This window comes from Podarcis bocagei, assembly GCF_964188305.1.
Source record: "Podarcis bocagei genome assembly, chromosome: 17".
Classification (NCBI taxonomy): domain Eukaryota; kingdom Metazoa; phylum Chordata; class Lepidosauria; order Squamata; family Lacertidae; genus Podarcis; species Podarcis bocagei.
In genome coordinates this window covers 2,955,048-2,979,786 of record NC_138143.1, presented here as the reverse complement: position 1 = coordinate 2,979,786, position 24,739 = coordinate 2,955,048, and the positions used below count along the sequence as shown (strand labels likewise).

At 45.3% G+C, this 24,739-nt stretch overlaps 1 protein-coding gene across 4 annotated transcripts in view; it reads left to right on the top strand.

Annotated features, from left to right (window-relative positions):
- The window catches only part of GPR173 (G protein-coupled receptor 173), a gene marked incomplete at its 5' end in the record, with an annotated part of 82,667 nt that overhangs the window by 14,356 nt on the left and 43,572 nt on the right, over positions 1 to 24,739 (top strand). For 2 of the 4 annotated variants that reach the window (XM_081177374.1, XM_081177372.1), the window contains 3 exons: positions 2,769 to 3,128; positions 8,826 to 8,881; positions 19,050 to 19,126. Coding sequence is in view for 3 of the 4 variants with exons in the window: in XM_081177372.1 (XP_081033498.1) it covers positions 19,118 to 19,126 (9 nt within the window). Of the gene's footprint in view, positions 1 to 2,768; positions 3,129 to 8,825; positions 8,882 to 19,049; positions 19,127 to 24,739 lie in introns of those variants that run through there. The other 2 variants (XM_081177371.1, XM_081177370.1) reach the window with 1 other exon arrangement.

Genomic DNA, 24,739 nt, shown 5'->3' with positions numbered 1-24,739 from the left:
ACTCCCCCCCCCCCCATCTTGCTGCCTAGCTCTCATCTCAAATCCAGCCCTATCCGTCTCCCTCAGAAGCTGCCCCTTTTATTCTCCCTCCCAAAATGCTTTCCTCCCGGCTCTGTGGCGAGCTGTCTTTGTAGCCAATCAGAGAGAGGCTCCAGCCCTCTGGTGGAATTTCAAGGGGACTGCATCACCAGACTCTGGTCTGGCTCTGCTGTCCGTCACAATTACTATTTTTGATTTTTGATTTTATATTATTTTTGAGGCATGGAAGGGTTGAAGAATGAGGTAGAAATGTAGTAAATTATAAAATAACAACAAGAACTTCAGCTGTTTTAATCCTCTGATGTGATTAATTGACCAAAGACTTTTCCATCGGTTAAAACTTTCTCAGGCCACTGCTCCTTTGGTTCCATAAACTCACCCCCCGTGACCCCTACCCTATAAAGAAACATTATTCAGAATAGGAAGATAATGACAATTAATTGCACACTTATTCAAAATCCAATTAAAACAACTTAATTTAGTTAATTCAACAAAATTGATGAACTTGATGAACTCCATTGATACCAACTTTTCAAAGTCTGATAGTCATTTACACCTCTTTCCCCCCTTGCTGACGCCTTGCCTCTTGGTGCCCCCCTAGGTAATCCAACCGCCCTACAGGTCGTGGTACTGCCCACTATGTGTTAAAACATGCCCCTGATTAACTGCAGCTGACTTCTGAAATAATGTTAATTGTTTTTAATGCAAATAATTTTTAAAAAACCTTGGGTGACAGAAACCATCTTAGAAGAGACATCTGCAGCATCACTTCTCTCTCACACATGGGATGGTGCTTGCTATGATATTTGCACATTTTCCCATTTTATTAGAACTGTTTTATCTATGTGCAGATTTCATTGATTAAAACTCACAAGAAGAATTGTTTATTGTCCTGGTGACATCTCACCAGGGCAGGGCTTCCCTAGACTAGGCCTAGCTCAACGCTAGACAAACAAACAAACAAAATGTGCCCCAGCTTATCTCATTTCACAGTACTCTCCCACCCTTCTCACCATGTGATGATTCTGACTCCCAATGCATTTCTGCTTGTGTACATTTATTAACATTACTAACAACCCAAAAGTGCAGTAGCAGGGTATTACACCATACTATATACAAAGCAAACCAACAATAAATAATAAGAGAAAGAAATGGTGACAACCCAGTCTAAACAAGGCATCCATATTTCCCAAGTTGCTGTGGATGGTGAATGCTGAGCATCTAAGTCCAAAGCATAAAATAAAATCCCACCAGATGACATAAAAGCATTATGGGTCCTCCATCTCCCTGGAAACATTCAGTTTTATGTGTGATTTTTTTCTGCAATGGCCAAAGTCCATGAGTTCTTAAGGCATTTATCAAGCTCCATTATTAACAATTAAAAATGGACTGGCAAGTGGGTAGAACTTGTACCACACAATTTCCTTCAAACTATGGCATGTTTCTTTTCTTTGCCTCAAGCTGTTCTATTTGGATCGCTTCTGAAACTAGTAGGCAGCTCCTGACCTTACTGCAGGAAAACAAAGCATTTTTGAACTTGCAGCAAAAGCTGTATAAAAGCTGTATAAAAACAGGGCAAGTAAATACAGTCATACCTTGAAAGTTGAATGGAATCCATTCCAGAGGTCCATTTGACTTCTAAAATGTTCGGAAACCAAAGCGCAGCTTCTGATTGGCTGCAGGAAGCTCCTGCAGCCAATCGGAAGCTGTGGAAGCCCTGTCGGACGTTCAGCTTCCAAAAATAGTTCACAAACCAGAACAGTTACTTCCGGGTTTGCAGTGTTTGGGAGCCAAAACGTTTGAGAACTAAGCTGTTTGAAAACCAAGGTACAACTGTAAAATAAGCACAGGAGAGAGCGAGAGAGACTGTTGTTCTTCAAAGGATCTCAAAGGAAGGCATATTGGAATGTGCATGGAATCCTATAATTCCACCCCCCCTAGCAAACCCCAGAAAAATAGTTTTTTTGTAATAATTTGTGGATGCAGCAGGTATTATAGGTATCGACTGGTTCTGGCACACCAAAACTCAACCAGACCTATTTTCCTGAAAGCAGGCCAGTCGGTCCAGCAAGTATGAATTCAATTCCACTGCCCTCCCCCCCCCCCCGATGAAGTAGGATTTCCATGGACGTACTGTGTATGGGGTGTTAGGGGAGGGGTAGTACTTCTGGCGGGGGACATGTGGTGCTCCTGGGGAAGTTTGCCCACTTTTGTCCTCACCCTGCACTCACCTGTGGCTCGTTGAAGCTGCCAGCACACGTCAGCAGCTACACCCCAAGAATGGCTTCGACTGGCCGGCTATACCAGGTGAGGGTAACCAATGGGTCTCAAATTCTCATGAGTTAAGGACTTCTCCTGCATGTGAGGACAAGCTCTGGCAGATTGAGCGGACAAGAGCAATAGTGGGTCCAGTGGTCAAGAAGGCGGTTTCTGCACGTGCTATAGAGGGAAGTGAGGGGCAAATGGGGCTCACCTGGGAAGGTAGTCCATCTAGGAGAAGGAAAACTCTGATCCTAAACCTCTGCTGCCTTGCAGGACATCTTTGGAAGAAGAAACGGCTAAGGAACAAAGCCTCCACAAATCTGGAGTGGAGTCCCTAAGATGCTTGGATGATGCCTTGTACGCCTCCTCCCAGCAACTCCTGCAGCTAAGCTGGTGCCAAATGTATTGCTCTGTTTTCTTTTGAACCACACCAGCACGGTCTTGTTGTCTGGGCAGCCCTGGGCTTGTGCCTCAGGGACGTCACTTTGTTGCTGCTGACGCAGTGGTTTGACTTCACCCCCGGAGGCACACTCCATTGTCTCTCAAGACAGACGGATATCAACAACAACTGTACCTTCTTGGTACATTCCACAGATAGGGGTGGGGGTGGGTTTTAAAGACATTGCTGCAGGTTACTGCTCACTGAACTTCGCTTGCAATTAGTGAGATCATGCTCAAGAGATTATTTTAATAATCTGATTAAAAACAACTACACCACAATCACTGTTGGTTCAACAGACAAGATGGTGCCAGAAGACTGGAAACCTGAACAGTTACTGCTTCAGCAGGCAGAGCCCCCTGTAAGGTGGAGTGGAGGTGTCTGCAAGGTGAGGATGAAGAACAGTTTTTACAAAAATGGGTTTGGAAAACTTTACAGGGATATTAAATATTCTAGGGATTTGGTGACAGAAAGCCAGTGTGGTGTGGCCATTAGAGTGTTGGACTAAGTTTTGGAAGTCCAGGGTTCAAATCCCCACTTTGCCATGAAGTTCACTAATTGAGCTTCGGCCAGTCACTGCCTCTCAATCTGGCCTACCTCACAGGGTTGTTGTAAGGATAAAATGGGGAAGAGGAGAACTATGTACTGCCACCTTGAGCTCCTTGGAGGATAGGGGGGATATAAATCCTATCCCCCCTCCTCCTCCTCCGCCTAAGGCTGCTGCTGTACTGAGTTGGGTCTTATACCTTTGTGCCCCTAGGAAAGGTTGTTGCCACTGCAGTTGTTCCCTGAGATGTTCCAATTTTCTGCTTTTGTCTGTGGAGACATTCTAGGAACTGGGGCCCTGTTCTACTGCTTCCCCAGACAGATGAAACCATAGACTGCTTACACATTTCCACTCTTACATCTAATGAGCAGAAACTGCCACAGCTGTTTAACTGAGCCCTTAAATCCTTCCCCTCCCACACCTTGCAGGTAGACAAAAACTGAAGGTCTTAACTGGTTTCTAAAGACACAACTTTTCATCCGATTGTTTGCTCAGATCACTCCCCCCATGTTGTACCACAAGCCCCTGCATAAAACTGGAGAGTACCATATGGGAGAAGACATTAAAATCTGCCAGTTGGAATTAAGGCTCTGCTTTCACTTTTCTAAGAACTTGGTTTGGTTTATGCAGCTGGGTTTTCAGAGTTTCATTTGCAGTTGATATGACAGTTAAAACAGTTTATAAAAATGCATTGACAGAAAGAGCAGAGAGTGAGGGGAGAACTTGTCTCCCCACTTTAAATATATTGCCAGTGTGGACATTTTATGCCATGCTGTTTTGAGTGCTGCTCAAAGGAGGATGGGGAATCCCCAGCATATTACATTGCCAACCAAGTATGCCACATAATCCAATATATTCTAGAAGATGAGACGAAACAAAACAATGGGTCCACTTGGAGAGCGACATCGTCAAACACCCCCCCACAATAGCATACCCATTTCTCCAAAACAAACTAAAGAAAATCCAAAAAACATTAAACAGGTTCACACAGCAAACTCTCCCCAGCCCCACTAACCCCCCCTGGCTCATCACCCGCTATTCCAACACACAGCACAAAACCTCCAGATAAAAACCTGACAAACCAAAGGCCTACCCTGTCTAAAAGACTTCTACAAAAACAACAAACCCATACCAACACAAGAAATACAAGACAAAGTAGGGGACACCCAAATACCCTGGCTAACACACCACCAGCTACACGCCTTCTTAAACAATCCAGCAGTAAAAGTAGCAGCCACTAGGCCTTTGACCACCTTCAAAAACCTCCTGACAGCAGAGGGACACGGCAAAGGAATGGCGTCTACAATATCCAAAATACTGCTCCAAAATCCCTCAAACCTCCTTGACACAATCAAAGAACAATGGGAGCATGACATAGGCTATGAAATCAACCCCACCCAATGAACTGGAATGTGGTCTAAACCTCCCTTTAAATCCATCTCAGCCAAAAGAAGGGCACTCTGAAACTACAGATGGTACCTAACACCACAGAAACTGGCACTAATATGCCCAGGAACCGCACCAAAATGTTGAAGAGGCTGCACCTCCACAGGCCCATATCTCCACATGTGGTGGGAATGCCCCCAAATCTAACCCTTCTAGGCATCAGACCTACAAGAGATATGCAAAATAACTAAACAGAATTCATCCCAGAACTGGCCCTACTGAACATTTTCCAAGATCATAATGACCACTCACATTATACAGAGCTTATAGCCCACCTACTCTCAGCAGCCTGAAGCCTCAGTAGCCAGACACTGGGGACTTCCGGGTTGGCGCGATCGGGAAATGGCGGATTCCCTCCGAGCTGCGGAGGGAATCGGCTCAACTGAGGACGGGTCTTGCCGCGCCGGCGACGCAGGGACCCTTAGAAACCGCAGGCGCTGAAGCCTGCGGACTGGAAGACTCGGCGGGTGCCTTAAGCGCCCCCCGACCCACGAAGAGCCTTTTTAAAGGCTGCAGAGAGGGTACGGAGGGTGGCGTGGCGCTGAGAGTCGATCGCTACCTCGGTTGAGCGGAGCTGCGAGCCATGACCGGAGAGCGCTGACTTCCTTCCTTGAAATTTGGACTGGAAAAAAAAAATAACCCGTGAGTAAGATGGAGTTGGACTTTAAGAATATTTTCCTGTAAATTTGAGACGACCGGGGGGGTGCTAAAAGGAAGTCCGCACCCCCCTTACTTACAGACAACTCTAAGCAAGGAACGGAGAACTAAGGTGGAGAGGTTATTGTGTTTAATATAAAAGAAACTAACCTCCTCGATTTGTTAAAAGAAGTGCTGTGCTGGAGAGTGAGAGTGGACTTTGGAAATTTTTGATGAAATCCCCCCCCCCGGACCAGGGGGAGTCCCGCGTTTGAGCCTGTTGAAGAGGATTAAGGAGTTTGACAGCTGTCAAAAGAGCTGTCAAACGGACAGTTTCAGTTAAAAGTCTGTTAACTAATATCTCTCTGGACTAAAAGTGCTATAAATTGAAACAAAGTTGTTGGAAATTTGAAAGAAAGAAACAAAAAAGATTTGGACTGTTGGAAAAAGCCTACAAAATAACTAGAATCCCTCTAGGATGGAAATTTACAGGCACAGATAGACAGGATGTTTTTTCTCGTGGGAATATTGCAAGAGCAGAGTCTGACTATGAATAAACAATTAACGGCCTTGACCTCTGGAACAAGCAACTCTGCTGAATGCAATAAGGACTTTACAGGAAAGGAATCTGCAGCTGAAATAGAAGTGACATCTCAAGAATCGGAGGAGAAAGCACAGATGGGAAATATCAACAAAAAGTCTACAATGGTGGAGTGCAAGGAAAAGGACTCTCGGAGTACATGGATTACAAACCTGCAAAAGATGTTAAAGATCAAAGAGGGGGGCCCTAAAATATTTGGGATACAGGAACTTAAAGGAAATAAGAAATATGATTGGGGCTCCCCGGTTGAATATGAAAGACTGGTTGATTCTTGGCAGCTGTTGTTATCAAGCATCCTGGTGGGAAGAAAAACTGGAGTGATGGAGACTGAACTGCTTCGAGATCTGATGACCAATATAAAGGATTTCCAACAAAACCGGCGGAGAGGAACTGAAAGAGACTTGAAAGCCTCGGACGTGAGGAATCCAGGCTAGAAACTACTGTTGACCTGTATTTGAGAAGGGACCAGTACCTGGGGGGGGGGGAGGGGAAAGCAGAATTGTATAAATGTTTATGAACTTTGGGTCGGGTGAATAGGGCCTATATTTAATACAAAAATGAAATCGGGGAAGGGAACTTGGGTCGACCTTAGGGAAAAATCTAAATGTTTATAAGAGATGGGGATAAGAAAAATGGAGTTAATTAGGAAGAGTTATATTAAAAATATTAATCTATAGGTTAAGGGGGAGAAGTTAGAACTTGCTGGCTCAATTATGGGAATTGGGATGTAAGAAGGGGGGTGGCGGGGAGTCCAGGGAATAAGGTTAGGAAAGTAAGGTCTTGAGAATATGCTTGTTTTGTTTTGTTTTTGTCGTATTTTTGTGTGTTTGGTTTTTTTTAAAAAAATTGAAAACCCAATAAAAAAATTTATATAAAAAAAAAAATAGCCAGACACTGGAGAGTCCTGTTTCGAGTAAACATGGACCGCTGGTACCAAATGGGAAACAACCTTACTAGAAAAGCTAACCAACAGACTGAAACTGACATGGGGACAAATAGAAGAGGACTCTTTCACCCCAGTATGGCTGCCCTTTATCTCATACACAGCCCAACAAGACGACGACAAGAATCCACCAAAAGCATACAAATCAATTTCGCTAATTTGACCCAACAAACCCTCCCCCCCCCCACTTCACAAATGCGAACAAACCTCAACAAACCATCCACACCATGGACTCCCCCAATCCCTCTCATCCCTTATGCTATGACAATATGATGGTTATAATACTCCCTCTGGAAGAAGATTGTGGGGGAAATAAAATGGAAGATCCTAGAGGAGGAGATTGGGATACTATCTAGACATTACAGGAAATGGAATACAGCAGGAAATGGAACTGAATATACAGAACTGGACATGAACTAGTGAATATATAATGGGGGTAGACAAATACTGGCCCACTGTGTGATCACAGAGGAGAGACTTTAAAATAGACATGGACAAAAGAATGTCGTATTACTTAATATGAAGTAATGGTGCTAGGAATTAATGGAGGTAAAGTTAAAAGAAAAAATATGGTTAAAATTTATAAATAGGAAACCTATCTTGGACTTTTCATAGGAAAAATAAATCAATCTTTCTGAGAATCCTTAGCCTAAAAGATAATTGTTAAATAGAAAATGAAGATGGATGTTTATATGGACCAAAGGTTTTTAAGTAATCAGTTTTATTTTTTTAATAACCGGCAGATGGGAAATCAGAAGTTCTTTTGTGTCTTTTCCCCCTCTTCTTTTAAATTTTATTCTTCTTTCTCTCTCCTTTTCTTTATTTTTATTCTCCTTTCCTTCCTTTCTTCTCTTTATACTTATTTGATTTGTATCTTCTGTAGTAATTTTACTGTATTATGGGAAAATCTTAATAAAATACCTTAAACAGGAAAAAAGGAAATGGTCTGTTTGTTCTCTATGCATTCAGACACCTCTTGAGAGATAATTGCTAGACTTGGCATGAGAGTTCCAGAGGTTGGGGTGGGGGGGCAGTCTTTGTCAGTGTTGGGACACTGGGTACCAAGATGGCAGACAGAAATGTCATTTTGGAATGACTTCACCCATTTGGGGGATATAAGTTCATCTGTCTCCCACAAGATCATGCCAAACTCAGCATAAAGGTTCCTGATGTGAGGGCAGTGAGTTTTATTGTTATTTGGATGGTGTACCATTTTGATTAAGATGGCAGACTAACACATGACTTTACCTGAATTTTGGCACGACTCATAAATTACACAATCCATTTAAAAATCACAATATATTTTGGGTTTCTAAAAATTCCCAGGTAGTTCCAGAAGTTAAAGGTAAAGGTACCCCTGCCCGAACGGGCCAGTCTTGACAGACTCTGGGGTTTGTGCGCCCATCTCACTCAAGAGGCCGGGGGCCAGCGCTGTCCGGAGACACTTCCGTGTCACGTGGCCAGCGTGACAAAGCTGCATCTGGCGAGCCAGCGCAGCACACGGAACGCCGTTTACCTTCCCGCTGGTAAGCGGTCCCTATTTATCTACTTGCACCCGGGGGTGCTTTCGAACTGCTAGGTTGGCAGGCGCTGGGACCGAGCAGCGGGAGCGCACCCCGCCGCGGGGATTCGAACCGCCGACCTTTCGATCGGCAAGCCCTAGGCGCTGAGGGTTTTACCCACAGCGCCACCCGCGTCTCCAGAAGTTCCAGAAGTTACCCACCAGTATATTAATAAAGTATGTTCACAAGAAAACTTTTAAAGCTACACTGAACTCAGGTTGCAGCACCAACGTTGCTCTAGTAAAAGCAGTTATTTGTGTCATGTTGGTTCCCACTGGTTCTTGGGGCCAACTTAGCAATGGATGTAACTTAGAACTGCACTCACTTGTCTGTCTTCTTTCTCGTTACAGGTCAAGTGAAAACGAGCTGCGAATAGAGGACATAGCTCAGACAGTCTGCACTGAAGGTAGGTCTTCCCTGGATGTTTCTGGTCTGGCAATCTAAAGCTGGTCAGAAAATGGTGCTGGGAATGGGGTGTGCAACTCCATAGGATAAAAGGTAAAGGTAAAAAGTAAAGGACCTCTGGACGGTTAAGTCCAGTCAAAGGTGACTATGGGGTGCGGCACTCATCTCGCTTCAGGCCGAGGGAGCTGGCGTTTGTTCACAGGCAACTTTCCAGGTCATGTGGCCAGAATGACTAAACTGCTTCTGGTGCAACGGGACACTGATAGAAACCAGAGTGCTCAGAAATGCTATTTACCTTCCCGCTGCAGCTGTATCTCTTTATCTACTTCGCCTGGTGTGCTTTCGAACTGCTAGGTTGGCAGGAGCTGGGACAGAGCAACAGGAGCTCACCCCGTCATGCGGATTCAAACTGCTGATCAGCAAGCCCAAGAGGCTCAGTGGTTTAGACCACAGGATATATAAAATTGCCTTGTACTGAGTCACACTATTGGTTCATCTAACCCAGTGCTGTCTACTCTGATTGGAAGCAGGTCCTTTCCCTTTCTTCTATCTAGAATCATAGAATCATAGAATCATAGAGTTGGAAGAGACCACAAGGGCCATCGAGTCCAACCCCCTGCCAAGCAGGAAACACCATCAGAGCACTCCTGACATATGGTTGTCAAGCCTCTGCTTAAAGACCTCCAAAGTAGGAGACTCCACCACACTCCTTGGCAGCAAATTCCACTGTCAAACAGCTCTTACTGTCAGGAAGTTCTTCCTAATGTTTAGGTGGAATCTTCTTTCTTGTAGTTTGGATCCATTGCTCCGTGTCCGCTTCTCTGGAGCAGCAGAAAACAACCTTTCTCCCTCCTCTATGTGACATCCTTTTATATATTTCAACATGGCTATCATATCACCCCTTAACCTCCTCTTCTCCAGGCTAAACATGCCCAGCTCCCTTAGCCGTTCCTTATAAGGCATCGTTTCCAGGCCTTTGACCATTTTGGTTGCCCTCCTCTGGACACGTTCCTGTTTATCAGTGTCCTTCTTGAATTGTGGTGCCCAGAACTGGACACAGTACTCCAGGTGAGGTCTGACCAGAGCAGAATACAGTGGCACTATTACTTCCCTTGATCTAGATGCTATACTCCTATTGATGCAGCCCAGAATTGCATTGGCTTTTTTAGCTGCCGCGTCACACTGTTGGCTCATGTCAAGTCTGTGGTCAACCAAGACTCCTAGATCCTTTTCACATCTACTGCTCTCAAGCCAGGTGTCGCCCATCTTGTATTTGTGCCTCTCATTTTTTTTGCCCAAGTGCAATACTTTACATTTCTCCCTGTTAAAGTTCATCTTGTTTGTTTTGGCCCAGTTCTCTAATCTGTCAAGGTCGTTTTGAAGTGTGATCTTGTCCTCTGGGGTGTTAGCCACCCCTCCCAGTTTGGTGTCATCTGCAAATTTGATCAGGATGCCCTTGAGTCCATCATCCAAGTCGTTGATAAAGATGTTGAATAAGACTGGGCCCAAGACAGAACCCTGTGGCACCCCACTAGTCACTCTTCTCCAGGATGAAGAGGAACCATTGATGAGCACCCTTTGGGTTCGGTCAGTCAGCCAGTTACAAATCCACTGAGTGGTAGCATAGTCAAGACCGCATTTTACCAGCTTCTTTAGAAGAATATCATGGGGCACCTTGTCAAATGCCTTGCTGAAATCAAGGTAGGCTACATCCACTGCGTTCCCTTCATCTACCAGGCTTGTAATTCTGTCAAAAAACGAGATCAGGTTAGTCTGACATGACTTATTTTTGAGAAATCCATGTTGACTATTGGTGATCACAGCATTCCTTTCTAGGTGCTCACAGACTGTTTGCTTAATGATCTGCTCCAGAATCTTCCCTGGTATTGATGTCAGACTGACTGGGCGGTAATTATTTGGGTCCTCTCTTTTCCCCTTTTTGAAAATAGGGACAACATTTGCCCTCCTCCAGTCTGCCGGGACTTTGCCTGTTCTCCAGGAATTCTCAGAGATGACTGCCAGTGGTTCTGAGATCACATCTGCCAGTTCTTTTAATACTCTTGGATGCAGTTCATCTGGCCCTGGAGACTTGAATACATCTAAACTAGCCAAGTATTCTTGTACTATCTCCTTAGTTATTCTGGGCTGTGTTTCCTTTGCTGAATCATTTGCTCCAAATTCTTCAGGTCGGGCATTGTTTTCTTTATCGGAGAAGACTGAGGCAAAGAAGGCATTGAGGAGTTCAGCCCTTTCTGTGTCCCCTGTTTGCATTTCACCATCTTTTCCTCGGAGTGACCCCACTGTTTCTTTGTTCTTCCTTTTGCTACGAACATACCCATAAAAGCCTTTTTTGTTGCTTTTAACCTCTCTAGCAAGCCTGAGTTCATTCTGTGCATTAGCTTTTCTGACTTTGTATCTACACGTGCTGGCTATTTGTTTGAATTCCTCTTTGGTGGTTTCCCCCCTTTTCCATTTTTTGTACACATCCTTTTTTAATCTTAACTCAGTTAAAAGTTCTTTAGATAGCCATCCTGGCTTCTTTAAGCACCTTCCATGTTTCCGTCTCATTGGTATTGCCTGACGTTGTGCTTTTACTATCTCCCTCTTAACAAACTCCCAGCCATCATGAACTCCCTTTCCTTTTAGTATTACTGTCCATGGGATCTCACCCAGCACTTCCCTAAGTTTTATGAAGTCGGCTTTCTTAAAGTCAAGAAATTGAGTCCTAGTATGCTTGGCTGCTCCTTTCCGCTGTATAGTAAACTTCAGAAGAGCATGATCACTCGCGCCTAATGATCCTTCCACTTCTACCCCACCAACCAGGTCATCAACATTGGTTAGGACCAGATCTAAAATGGCTGTTCCTCTTGTTGCTTCTCCCACTTTCTGGACAATGAAGTTGTCTGCAAGGCCAGTGAGGAATCTGTTTGACCTTATGCTCTTGGCTGAGTTTGACATCCAACAAATATCCGGGTAATTGAAGTCCCCCATTACTACTATCTCCCTTCCTTTTGCATGCTTGGCCATCTGTTCCAGGAAGGCATCATCTATTTCCTCCGTTTGGCTTGGGGATCTATAGTAAACTCCCACAATGAGATCTCTGTTATTCTTCTCTCCCTTAATTTTGACCCAAATGCTCTCACTTTGGCTTTGAGGTTCTAAATCTTGGATCTCTTCACAGGTATACACATCCCTGACATATAACGCCACTCCTCCTCCTTTCTTGTCTGGTCTGTTTCTCTGAAATAGATTGTATCCCCCCATTATTACATTCCAATCGTGGGACTTATCCCACCAGGTTTCAGTGATGCCTATTATGTCATATTTAGTTTGCTGTACCAAGAGCTCAAGCTCATCTTGTTTATTTCCCATGCTTTGCGCATTAGTGTACAGTGGTGCCTCGCAAGACGAAATTAATTCGTTCCGCAATTCTCTTCGTCTTGCGGGTTTTTCGTCTTGCGATGCACGGTTTCCCATAGGAATGCATTGAAAATCAATTAATGCGTTCCTAGGGAAACCACCTTCAGGCCAGGTCCGGGGACAGTCTGTCCCCGGACCTCTTCTGAAGGCTGGGGGGGGGGCAAGGGCTTTTCTTCCCACCCCCAGCATTTTAAAAAACCCTGGGACAGCGGAGGACTTCTCCGCTGTCCGGGCGATCTTAAAATGCTGGCGGGCGGCATTTTAAAATCGCCCCGGACAGCGGAGGACTTCTCCGCTGTCCGGGGCGATTTAAAAGCCCCTGGGAAGGCAGGCAGGGGGGAGCAAAGACTTTCGCCCCCTGCCCGCCTTCAGAAGGTGTTCCCACCCCCCCGCCCGGCTTCGCAGCAGCGCTACGAAGCCCAGCAGCTGGGGCAGCTGTTCCCGCCCCCCTCCCCCCTTCGGAACATCGTTCCGAAGTGGGGCGGATGGGGCAGCTGTTCCCGCCCCACCTCCCCCCTTCGGAACATCGTTCCGAAGCAGGGCGGCTGGGGCAGCTGTTCCCGCCCCACCTCCCCCCTTCGGAACGTCGTTCCGAAGCGGGGCGGCTGGGGCAGCTGTTCCCGCCCCACCTCCCCCCTTCGGAACGTTCCGAAGCGGGGCGGCTGGGGCAGCTGTTCCCGCCCCACCTCCCCCCTTCGGAACGTCGTTCCGAAGCGGGGCGGCTGGGGCAGCTGTTCCCGCCCCACCTCCCCCCTTCGGAACGTCGTTCCGAAGCGGGGCGGCTGGGGCAGCTGTTCCCGCCCCACCTCCCCCCTTCGGAACGTCGTTCCGAAGCGGGGCGGATGGGGCAGCTGTTCCCGCCCCACCTCCCCCCTTCGGAACGTCGTTCCGAAGCGGGGCGGATGGGGCAGCTGTTCCCGCCCCACCTCCCCCCTTCGGAACATCGTTCCGAAGTGGGGCGGCTGGGGCAGATGTTCCCGCCCCCGCTTCGGAACAGCGTTTTAAAATGCTGGGGGTCGGCAGCGAACGCTTTGCTCCCGCCCGCCAGCATTTTAAGATCGCCCGGGGCAGGCGGGGGGGAAGGCAGGCGGGGGGGGGGGAGCAAAGACTTTTGCCCCCCGCCGGCCTTCAGAAGAGGTCCTCTTCTGAAGGCCGGCTGTGGGCGAAAGTCTTTGCTCCCGACCGCCAGCATTTCCCTATGGGCTTTCGTCTTGCGATGCAAGCCCATAGGGAAATTCGTCTTGCGAAGCGCCTCCAAAACAGAAAACCCTTTCGTCTTGCGGGTTTTCCATCTTGCGAGGCATTCGTCTTGCGGGTACCACTGTACAGACATTGAAGTCCATTAATCATTCCCCCGTGTCTCTTATTTAAGGATTTTTTCCTCCCACCACTAGGTCTGCGTGCTGTTTGCTCCATTTGGTCTATGACATTTGGATGATCATCTTCATCAATTGATAGACTCCTACCTTCAGGAGCACTGTCTCCCTCCCCCACATTAGTCAGTTTAAAGCCCTCCTGATGAGGTTTCTGAGATTTTTGGCAAAAACATTTCTCCCAACCGTTGTGAGGTGCAGCCCATCACTTGCCAGAAGTCCATCTTCAAGAAACTGCAGTCCGTGATCTAAGAATCCAAACCGTTCCTGTTTACACCATTTGCGAAGCCAGCTGTTCACTTCCACTATTTTTCCCTCTCTCCCTGGGCCACGTCGTTCAACTGGGAGGACAGATGAGATGACAATTTGTGCATTTAGTTGCTTCAATTTCCTGCCGAGAGCCTCGTAGTCTCTTTTGATCTTCTGGAGGCTATTGCTTGCAGTGTCATTGGTTCCCACATGAACCAAGAGGAAGGGGTATTTGTCAGTGGGTTTTATGATTCCTTGCAGTCGTTCAGTTACATCTTGGATCTTAGCCCCGGGGAGACAGCACATTTCCCGAGACATCTTGTCAGGCCCACAGATCACTGCTTCTGTTCCCCTCAGTAGGGAATCCCCTATCACCACTACACGCCTCCTCTTAGGTTTGGTCGGGGTTCTTCCGTGAGCTGTCCGTTCCAAGGTCGCCTGCACATTCCCTGAGGACTGACTTTGCTGCTCGTCTTCATATACCTGATCGACTGAAATGAGGGAGAGATCCTCAAATGGAGTCTGCTCTTCGTCTTCCATGCTAGGGGAGAGGACCTCAAAGCGATTGTGTATTTCTAAACTATCAGAACGAACCCTGGGCCTCCTACTTCTTTGAGTCACGTTTCTCCATATATCTGGCTCCTGTGTTGATGAACTAGCCTCCTTCTCAGGGGAGTCCCCTGTCTCCTCCTTGGTGGAGACGGTGTGCTCTGTTGCTTCCAAGAAGAGCTCCAGCTCTCTAATTCTTTGGAGTGTAGCTACACGTTCCTCCAGTTGCTGGACTTTGTCTTTTAAGAGGGCAATCAACATGCAATTGCTGCAGGTAAGGCTGCCTGCAACCTTTGGCAAGATGGCAAACATTGCGCAGGAACCACAGGCGACTGCAGCTGTTCCCTCCCCCTCCATCCTGAGAACGTGTCGTTGGGGGTGGCTACAGCGGTCCTCCATCATAAAAAGCGTGAAGACAGGACAAATAACTCCCCCCACAAGAAAAAAACCTAGGTCTCCCCCAACAAACGTTTGAGACTAGCTCCCCTAAATCTAAAAGATGGATCAAACTGTGCACGCCGCTAGGCGCGCGCCGCTGCCCTGCTAGGTCTGATAAGCTCCTCCCACAGCTAATCCCCTGCCTCAACAGAAACCCTGCCCCCTCTAACCTTTGCACAGGGAGAACAGCTAATCAGCCACAAAGAAACACACACACACAAGAAAACCTTTTTTGCTCCTTCTTCAACTGCTGCCCTGCTAGGTCTAATATCTTTTTAACTAGAGATGCCAGACCTGGGATCTTCTGCAGCGAAGGCATGTGTTCTTACTCTGAGCTAAGGCCTCTGCCCATAAGAGAAGGAGATGGATGTGATCAGGTGAAGCACCATTATCTTGCTGCTTCTCCAGTTAATATTGTATTCTCTTGAAGCCAGAGGTGGCATGCAGGCCATGAACAGAAGAAGCCTAGGTCAGACCCAGGTATCCCTCTCATTCATTATCCTGTCTGTAGACATTGGCCAGCCAGATACCACAGGGGCATTCCAAAGCAGGGTTTGATGGAAGTTACTCTTTTGGCCATCATTACTTGAAGCCACCAGGGAGCATGTCCTGCTTGTAATTATTTTTAATGCTACGGATAATCAGTGTAATTCAACTAAGTTTAACTCTGAGTAGACTGATTGAAATTAATGGACCTAACTTACTCATGCTCATTAATTTCAGTGGTTCTGCTCTGAGTTTAATACCACCCAATATTGCTCTGGTTTCTCTTCAGTTTGTATAAATATTCTGAAGTGGTCAGTCCTGCAGGCTAATTACTTAATTACCTTGTCATATGAAAATATTTCCTTTCCTAGCAAACACGTTCAGTTCTCCTCAGTTACTTCAGTGTTCGTGTGTGGTTCCCCGCCCTCCTTTACTCCAACCTGACTTCTCTGTGGTGGGGGTTATGCATTTATCAATCCTCTTTCTGGATATTTAAAGCACTTTGCACTGTCAGAGTTGCTGATATTGGATATCTAAATAAAATAAAATAAAATATAACACTTCACATATGCTGTCTTGGAACAAAAATCCCACAAGGTGTGCCAGTATTATGGTTCCATAGAGCTGAACTGTATTTTATACCTGACATGGGGCTGCTGCCAAAAATGGCAACCCTGCGTCAATGTTCTCCATGAAGCATAGGATCATTTTGTAGTGTCTTGACATCATCATTTCAATTCATTGGCTGCCCCAGTAGGGGTGGGAAAACACATGATGTTATCACAAGAATTCATAATATCATAGAATTGTGGAGTTTGAAGGGACCTTGAGGGTCATCACGTCCAATCCTCTGCTATGCAAGAATCTCAGCTAAAACATCTATGACAGATGGCCATCCAATCTCTGCTTAAAAACCTCCAAGGAAGGAGAGTCCACCACCTCCTGAGTGAATCTGTTCCACTGCTGAACAGCTCTTACTTCATGTAGAGAAATTCATGCAGAGGTACTGCTGGAGATGTCTAGAGTCTCCTGTTCTGAGACTAAGATAGTTAGCAGTTTGAGCCTACTTAAAAAGCTCAGAGCTGAATTTGGGATCTTTGTGGTAGCCACTACTCTATGCTAATTCCCAAGGAATCAAATGCTTAATATACATGAGAGGTATTTATTGTATATCCAAGCAGACATATATGACATTAGCAGCTTTTTCTCTGAACTCCAAGTGATCCTTTAAATTTCTGGTTTGTGTATTCTGTCTCATTAAAGAGAAATTTTTAATCCTTCATTCACTGTTGGCTGTGGCCCTCAAACATCTTATTACTAGACTAGCCCTGTGGACGCTGATGGGACTCCTCCAAAGTGAGTGCCTGGAGGCTAGTAGCTATGATATAGTATCTGACTGGAGAACCTCTGGGAAACACTTAAGGTTTCCTATTTCTAGGCTCACATATAGAGGGATCTTGTGTTATGCCATGCCCTTCATGGCAGCCACACCCCTGTGGCAGCCATTTTGTGAGCAGTGCCCATTTCATTTTCTCAACATTCAGAATGTGTCCATTGGTCCAAAAAGGACAGCAGTCTCTGATTTAAATATTTTAGTTAAATGTTTTATTTCATTTTTTTATATGCATTTGTGTTCAAAGACCTTCTGGTACGGTACAGATTTTAAAAATCTACACCTTGAAATAAATAGAAATGAGATTCTAGTGCAGTCTGTTAATCAAGTTATTGCCCAGCCCATTAATTGCATCTGTGCAAGGCCCATTTAATCTATTTGAAGAATTTATAAGCCACTCATTATTTAAAAATATCATGGCAGTGTACAATAAATCATTAAATACAAAGTTCAGACAATAAGGATACATTCAAACCAGCATGAGTACAGTGGTACCCCGCAAGACGAACACCTCGAAAGACGAAAAACTTGCTAGACGAAGGAGTTTTTCGTTTTCTTAGCCGCTTCGCAAGACGCATTTCCCTATGGGCTTGCTTCGCAAAACGAAGCTTGCCCCGCAAGCTCCGGGGATAGCGAGGAAGCGCGTCTTCCCCGCTGTCCCCGGACCTCTTTTGAAGCAAGGGGCGGCGGGGAGAAGATCGCTTCTCCCCATTGCCAGCCCCGCAATCTCCGGGGACAGAGGGGAAGGCGCGTGCACCTTCCCCTCTCTCCCCGGACCCCTTTTGAACCAAGGGGCGGCAACGGGGAGAAGCGATTCTCCCCGCTGCCCCTTCCCTTGCTTTAAAACAGGTCCGGGGACAGAGGGGAAGGCGCGCGCGCCTTCCCCTCTGTCCCCGGAGATTGCGGGGCAGGCAACGGGGAGAAGCGATCTTCTCCCCGCCGCCCCTTGCTTTAAACAGGTGCGGGGACAGAGGGGAAGGCCCGCGGCGCTTCCCCTCTGTCCCCGGACGGTCTCCATAGGAACGCATTGATTGATTTTCAATGCATTCCTATGGGAAACCGTGCTTCGCAAGACGAAAAACTCGCAAGAAGAAAAAACTTGCGGAACGAATTAATTTCGTCTTGCGAGGCACCACTGTAATTTCCAACAATGCTGCCCTAAAAAAGCCAGGGTGAATAAAAATAACTTAAGGAGGTACTTAAAAGAACAAGTTGCTGGCACTGCCCTCGTTTCCAGGGGGAGCTTAGTCCAAAAGATCTGCCTCAGATCTAAACAAATTTTGGGGTGTGTTGCACCCATAAGAGGGCCTCCCTTGATGACCTATGGGGTATGAGCAGGATGACATAGAACGATGTGAGGTGGTACAGCAGCAGCACTTGGCGGATTATACCAAAGGCTCTGCTCTTGGGAAAGGCAAATTCTGTGAGAAGAAACACCAAATATTGGGACCTGCAAAGGGCAGGCCCTGCATTCTCTCAGGAGCTTGTAGACTGAATAATTGAAAATAGATCATAACATTGTAAGCTGTATAATCATTGCCAGGGTGATGGCTCAGCCCCTGCCCTCCAAGCTGCTCTTGCTTGTTTTCAGTTTTCATTTTAATAGAGCTGTTCTGCCCTAGAGCAGTTCTAAGAAAAAGAGCAGTTAAAAAATTAAAAACCCACCCTTCCTTCTTTCATTTTGACTGATGGAAACAAAATCAGAGTAAGAGGTGTAGCAGTATATGGTACCTTGTGAAACATCACTACATACACATAAAAAGCCACCACCTGGTTGCACAATGCGCTTTAGCTGAGTAACATGCAGTTTTATATTGGATTTACTTCCCTTATCTGATTAGCCTGATATTCTAAATTTAATGAGGCAAAACAGGGGGCTGCCAGTTGGATGAGGAAGATATTACATGCATAATATACACACAAGTAGCTTCAAATCCATATTAAACTCCTGTGTGGATGAGCCCTAACATAGCTACGCCTCTGTAAATTGTGATACTTTTAAGTATGTCTTTGCAACCAAAAGGGCCAGAAACCTATGGGTTTTAAAAATATATAAATATAAAAGATGAAATTGTCAAGAAACTGAACTCTGTGCCCAGGAGCAAATTCTATGCTCTCAGAGGTGTAGAAGTACCCAGATTGTGCCCAGCAGTTCTGAGGCTGGGAGTTGCACATATTACTGAAAAATGTTGCCTTTCCTTTCCTTTCCTTTCCTTTCCTTTCCTCTCCTCTCCTCTCCTCTCCTCTCCTCTCCTCTGCAGAAAAGAAAACTGACAGAGGCTGGGCCAGTGAATCCCTAAACCTTCCTGTTCTGCAGTCCCCACTCTCAATGACACAGGTAAGGAGTCACAAATCACTCTGGAGAGCCAATGCTGAAGTGCAGGGGTGGGGAACCTGTGGCCCTCCAGATGTTGTTGCTGGACTTCAGTTCCCATTGGTCCCAGCCAGCATGGCTAAAGGACAGGGCTTGTGGTCAGGCTACATGTTGATGGCTGCAGGTTCCAGCATTGTTCTGAGCCTTTGAGGAGCTTCCTGGGGAGCGTCCTTTCTGCTCCCTCCTCTTGATTAACGCTTGTGTCCAGTTATTCAGATTCACTTACAGTTTGCTCTGTCCAAACTGTCCAAACCAAGATAAGAAACAAGCTCCATGACTTATTCATCACTGCAACAGTGTTGTGAGTTGAAACCAGTAAATGCAGTAATACAGTGGTACCTTGGTTTTGCCAAATGTAATCCGTTCTGGAAGACCGTTCGAGTTTTCGAAACGTTCGAAAACCAAAAACTCAAAATGGAAGCCTCAAAACGGAAATCTCAATACGGAAAACTCAGTACGAAGGCCACATTTCCGGTTCAACTTCCGAGGCGTGTTAAAAAACCGAAGCATTTGCTTCCAGGTTTATGGCGTTTGAGTTCCAAAATGTTTGTCAACGGAGATGTTAAAAAACTTTGGTACCACTGTACTTAAATACTAAACTCAATACAGTGGTACCTTGGATTACATATGCTTCAGGTTACATATGCTTCAGGTTACAGACTCCGCTAACCCAGAAATAGTACCTCGGGTTAAGAACTTTGCTTCAGGATGAGAACAGAAATCGTGCTCCGGCGGCGCGGCGGCAGCAGGAGGCCCCATTAGCTAAAGTGGTGCTTTAGGTTAAGAACAGTTTCAGGTTAAGAACGGACCTCCAGAACGAATTAAGTACTTAACCCGAGGTACCACTGTATATGCTTCTTTATAACCAATGTGGGGATCTGCAGTTGAGGCTGAAGGCAAATGAAAGTCCAATTTGGAAGAGTCCTCAGTGTGGTCCTGTCCTGGTGGAAACGGGCTGGTTTCTAAGCAGGTTTGTAGCAGAAGTGCAGTTTGGCTAGCTCTTAAAATGTTCCTAAGAACCTGCTTCTCCAGATACAGTGCTTAGTTCTTAAAGAGCCCTATCACCTGCCTTGTAACAGTTACTGTTCCACTCATGCCATGTTGATGTTATCTTTGTATTTTGACAGTGCTAACATATCTAGTTAAGAATTTTTGATGTCCTCATTGGAATCCACACCTTCCTTTTCCATAATGTAATATTTTATTTATATACCTATTTTTACCTCACATTTTATCTTATCTTATCTTTTGTTTGTTTGAAAGTTTCATATCCTACCTTTCAATCAAATGACCTACAAAACAGCTTATAACACATTAAAATTATACAAAAATTACCTAGCAGCCTTTTTTATCTGTGGCTGCTGATGGAGCCCATAGTGGCCTTAGCCTTGTTTCTGGAGTTCCAGGCCAACTTTTCCTACAAATTGGCACAGATTAATCACATGTATGACAGAAGGACAGAAGAGGGAAGACATGGGAGAAGGCTCTCTGGCCTATTCCAACTCATGCAAGTCTTGCTAAACCAGGGGTGGTGAGCTCATGAGCCAGATGTGGCCCATAAAGCTGTTTTTAGTGACCTGCTGGCCCTCTGCCAAAACCATTGTGGGGGAAGTCCTCTTCTCCCTCTGGTGTAGTGCCATTACAACAGGAAAAAGCAAGGAGATCTAAGATTGGAGCTTTCCTCTGGTTGTTTTTCTACCTCAGGTTGCTTGTCATCTGCACAGCAGTGCTGGGGTAGGAGGAGAAGTGGAAAATCAAGGTGAAGGAGAGCCCTTTTTCCTTGGAATCACACAGGCAACGCAGCAGCGGGGAAAAACTGGCCCCGCCTGTGTGTCTGCCCACCAATCACCTTGGCATGCAGCCTGGGGGGGGGGCAATCTTTAGCCCTTGGGCTGAAAAGGGTTAGTTGCCCCTAACTAGCCCATTCCAGTGCTAACTAGCCCATTCTGAATAAGTTGGAGTTTGTACAGTAAGTTGTTAATGTTTCTGAAAACAATATAAATAAATTACAGCTCCCCAAAAGGTAACAGTGGCTGCTGCCAAGGCAAAAAGTGTAGGGACAACAGCAAACCAAAATAAAGTCCCTAAACTAGTTGTGGGAATACTGTTGGATATTTCTATGCTACAAGAAATGGGATGTGAGCACTTAGGACTTTAAAAAAAATACATTTGTATTAATTACATAAAAAGGACATATGATATATTTATATCTAGAATAATCAATTTTTCAGTATTTTGCCATATATCTAAAATATATTTAGTATTTGAAATATTAAACTTGTTGCTGGACATTTTCTTCAGGTTTAGCTCTATTCTGTCCAATAAAACAAGTCTAAGGTTACAGTTCTGCACACACGTACCTAAGAATAAATACCACTGAATTCATCAGGACTTATGTCTGAGTAAACATGCATAAGACTGCATTGTAAGTTTTATTTTAAAAAAATTGGTAGTGTGTGCTTAGCTCAGGACACTTGAAGGACCTGCCTCATGACCTGTCAGATTGTCATCAGGGCCTCTGAGGGGAGAGGACCTTTTCATGGCTGCCAACAGGCTTAGATTCTCTTGCCTGAGAGATCCATCTGCATTCCTCCCTCTTGACCTTGCAGATGGTAAGGACTCTTGTATTTCAGAAGCCCTTTAGTAATATGGCAGGTTAAACTGCCTGTTGTCTGTTGCCACTGGTATTTGTTATGTGCTTGCTGCTTCTGTTTTAGGTGGTTACACTGCTCTCTTGTGTTTTAGTATTGTAGAGAACTTTAAAAAAAACCTAGGTGTTTTGATTTTATTAGGTGCCTTGGTATTTTGCAGAGAAGGGTGAGAGAAAAATGCTTTTAAATTATTGGTTTTCAGCCAGTGAGCCATGGCACCCTGGGGTGACTTGAGGAACATTCAGGGGATCTCCAGGAGGGCATCCTTTCATTAACTTGCAACCCCTACCTTCTTCCTGCATTGTCTCCCTCTCTTTCTTTCTGAGGAACATTCAGGGGAGCTGGCAGCTTTAACTTCCAGCCCATTATCTTCCCAAAATAAAACAGTAGCAAAAAAGTTGGGAAACACTTTTGCATGACTGTCTATCTTCTTAGTATCAAAGTATCAAACTTTATTTTGGTCACAAACCAGCATAAAATAAAGCATACAGATTTTTTATCTTCTTAAAATCTCTTCCCCCATCCAAAACCAAAAACCAAAAGTCCTTCCAGCTTCAGTAACCAACAGTTCCTTAGCTTTACAGGGAAGGCTTGAGAAATGCAAGAAAATAGCTAAGTAGCTTGATGGTGTGTGTGCTCTATAAGGAGGGTTTTAAAAATAACCCTGAAAGTGCAGAGTGTTTTCTGTGTTTCTCTCTCCTTCTACCCCCAACATCCCTCCCCCCTTCTTCTCTACTTCTTCCTTCAGGCAACCCCCCTCCGCCTTAACAGTCACCCAGCTTTATGGGGACAGGGAGAATTTTTATTTTTATGACTTCAAAAACGGGACAAATTGGGGGCGAAAGAGGACAGGGGACTCTGTGTCCCCAAAATGGGACTCTCCTGTAATTATAAGGGACAGGTGGCAATCCTACTTTAATGTGACCTCTGTGTTCCCCTTTATTTAATAGAATTATTTTTTTAAAGAGAAAGGGTTCTCTCATTATCGAGATCACTATTTTTAATAGGTTTAATCATTTTTATTAAATACAGAAGGCACATACCTGTATGAACACACACACCCCTGAAACATAAATGAAGAAGAGCACAGGGATACTCAAAACAATAACTGACAGCAGGGGTGGATAACCCCAGTATGGGGGCCTGATGAGCCACTCACAAGAACATGTCTTGTCCCCAAGATTCTGCCATTTTTGGTAGTGGTGGCAAAAAGAAATAAATCACAGCATTGGGGAGGCCCAGGATTATTAAACTGATGGGAATACAAATTGTCTTCTCTTGAGTAATCAGATCAGTGCTTTGAGCAGAGAGGGGCCTCTGTATATTGCCTGATATGCCTGGGGTGTGGGGTGGCCACACCCATTGTTGGCATGCAGTCCATGAGGAGGAGGAGAAAAGGTTAGCCCCCCCTGATTTAAAGTTTGACAGCTACAGCATATCCATCCCATAAACTGTCTTTTCTTAACTGCAGTATACTTAATAACTAGACTCCTTTGTTTGGTTCACAATGATTAGATGCAGTAGGAAACTGATTTAAAGAAGCCATGATGTCATCACCAAAGCTGTGCATGGACACACACAGGCCACCTGTGGGCAACATGCTAAGCCATGGTTTAACATTCTGGGAATAAACCTTGGTGCACCTTGTGCTCCCACATGCCTTCCTCCCTCTCTTCCACCATTGCAGCCACAAGGGGGTGTGTAAAGGGAATTGGGGGTTGCTTGTGCGTAGAGGGTGCGGATGCTCTAGGCAGCGTTCCCTGGCTAAACCTTTCCCTGGCTGGACAGCCTTTACTCCGTGGCTGTGTCAGTCGCTGGCAGAATCCGTCAGTGGGCGTTTCCTAAACTTCTTCCAACATAAAAACTCCTTGACACCAAGTCTCCGCCTAGACTCCCTGCGCGGAAGTCTTCTGCGCAGAGTGGGCGTGGCCAGCGGAGGTCCTGGACTCTCCCCGCTGGTCTCTGTGGAAGAGTCCTGGAGCCCTCTCTCCGAAGTCCTTCCCTGCTCCCCTTCCTCCCAGGTGTCACGCTGATTTCCTTCCCCAAGGGAAGTGTTCTCTCTCCCTCTGCTGGTCCCTTCTCCCGCATCGTCGGGGAGCCTTACCTCCACTCTTGGCTCCGATGGCAGTTCCCTGACAGGGTGTTTGGAAGCTTTTGCTTAAATTTCATAGCCATTTTCTCTCTTTTTCAAAATTTTATTTATGCATTTTCAAAATTTCAATACATACAACTTACAGTTATCTTTAATTATCCCATATCCCCTGATTTCCCCACCCTTCCCTCCATGGCTTCCTATTTGTTTCTTGTTGAGCTGCATATTCTTTAATACCACCCTATTTAATTCTATACAATATTCTAATTGTTTTTAACTGCTGCTTATAGGTCTAGCCCTACATGGAAGTTTATTTGACTATTATATTTCTTTAAATATTCTCCAAAGTGTTTCCACTCCTCACTTATATGTGACTCATCTTGATTTCTTATCTTCCCTGTCATAATTTCTCACTCCACACATTCGATTAACTTATTTTGCCAGTCCTCTTTTGTAGGGATTCCTTTGTCCTTCCACTTTTGTGCATAGATTATTCTAGCTGCTGTAGCTGCGTAGAGAAAAAAACAAAGTTCCCTCTTAGGAATTTCACCATCTGTTATTTCCAGTAGGAAAATCTCTATTCTGGGGGGAAATGTCAGCCTTAACATCTTTTTAAATTCTACATAAATCATTTCCCAATATTCTTTAGCTTGATTACATGACCACCACATATGTATGAAGGTCCCCTGTATCTTTTGGCATTTCCAACATAGTTTTGATTATTTTTTATACATTATCACAAGTTTGCTCAGAAACCCGTTCATAGCCATTTTCTCAACATGGTTGGTTCAGTTTTCTTTCCAGCAGCTTGCAAATGTTGTTCTTGTAGCGACC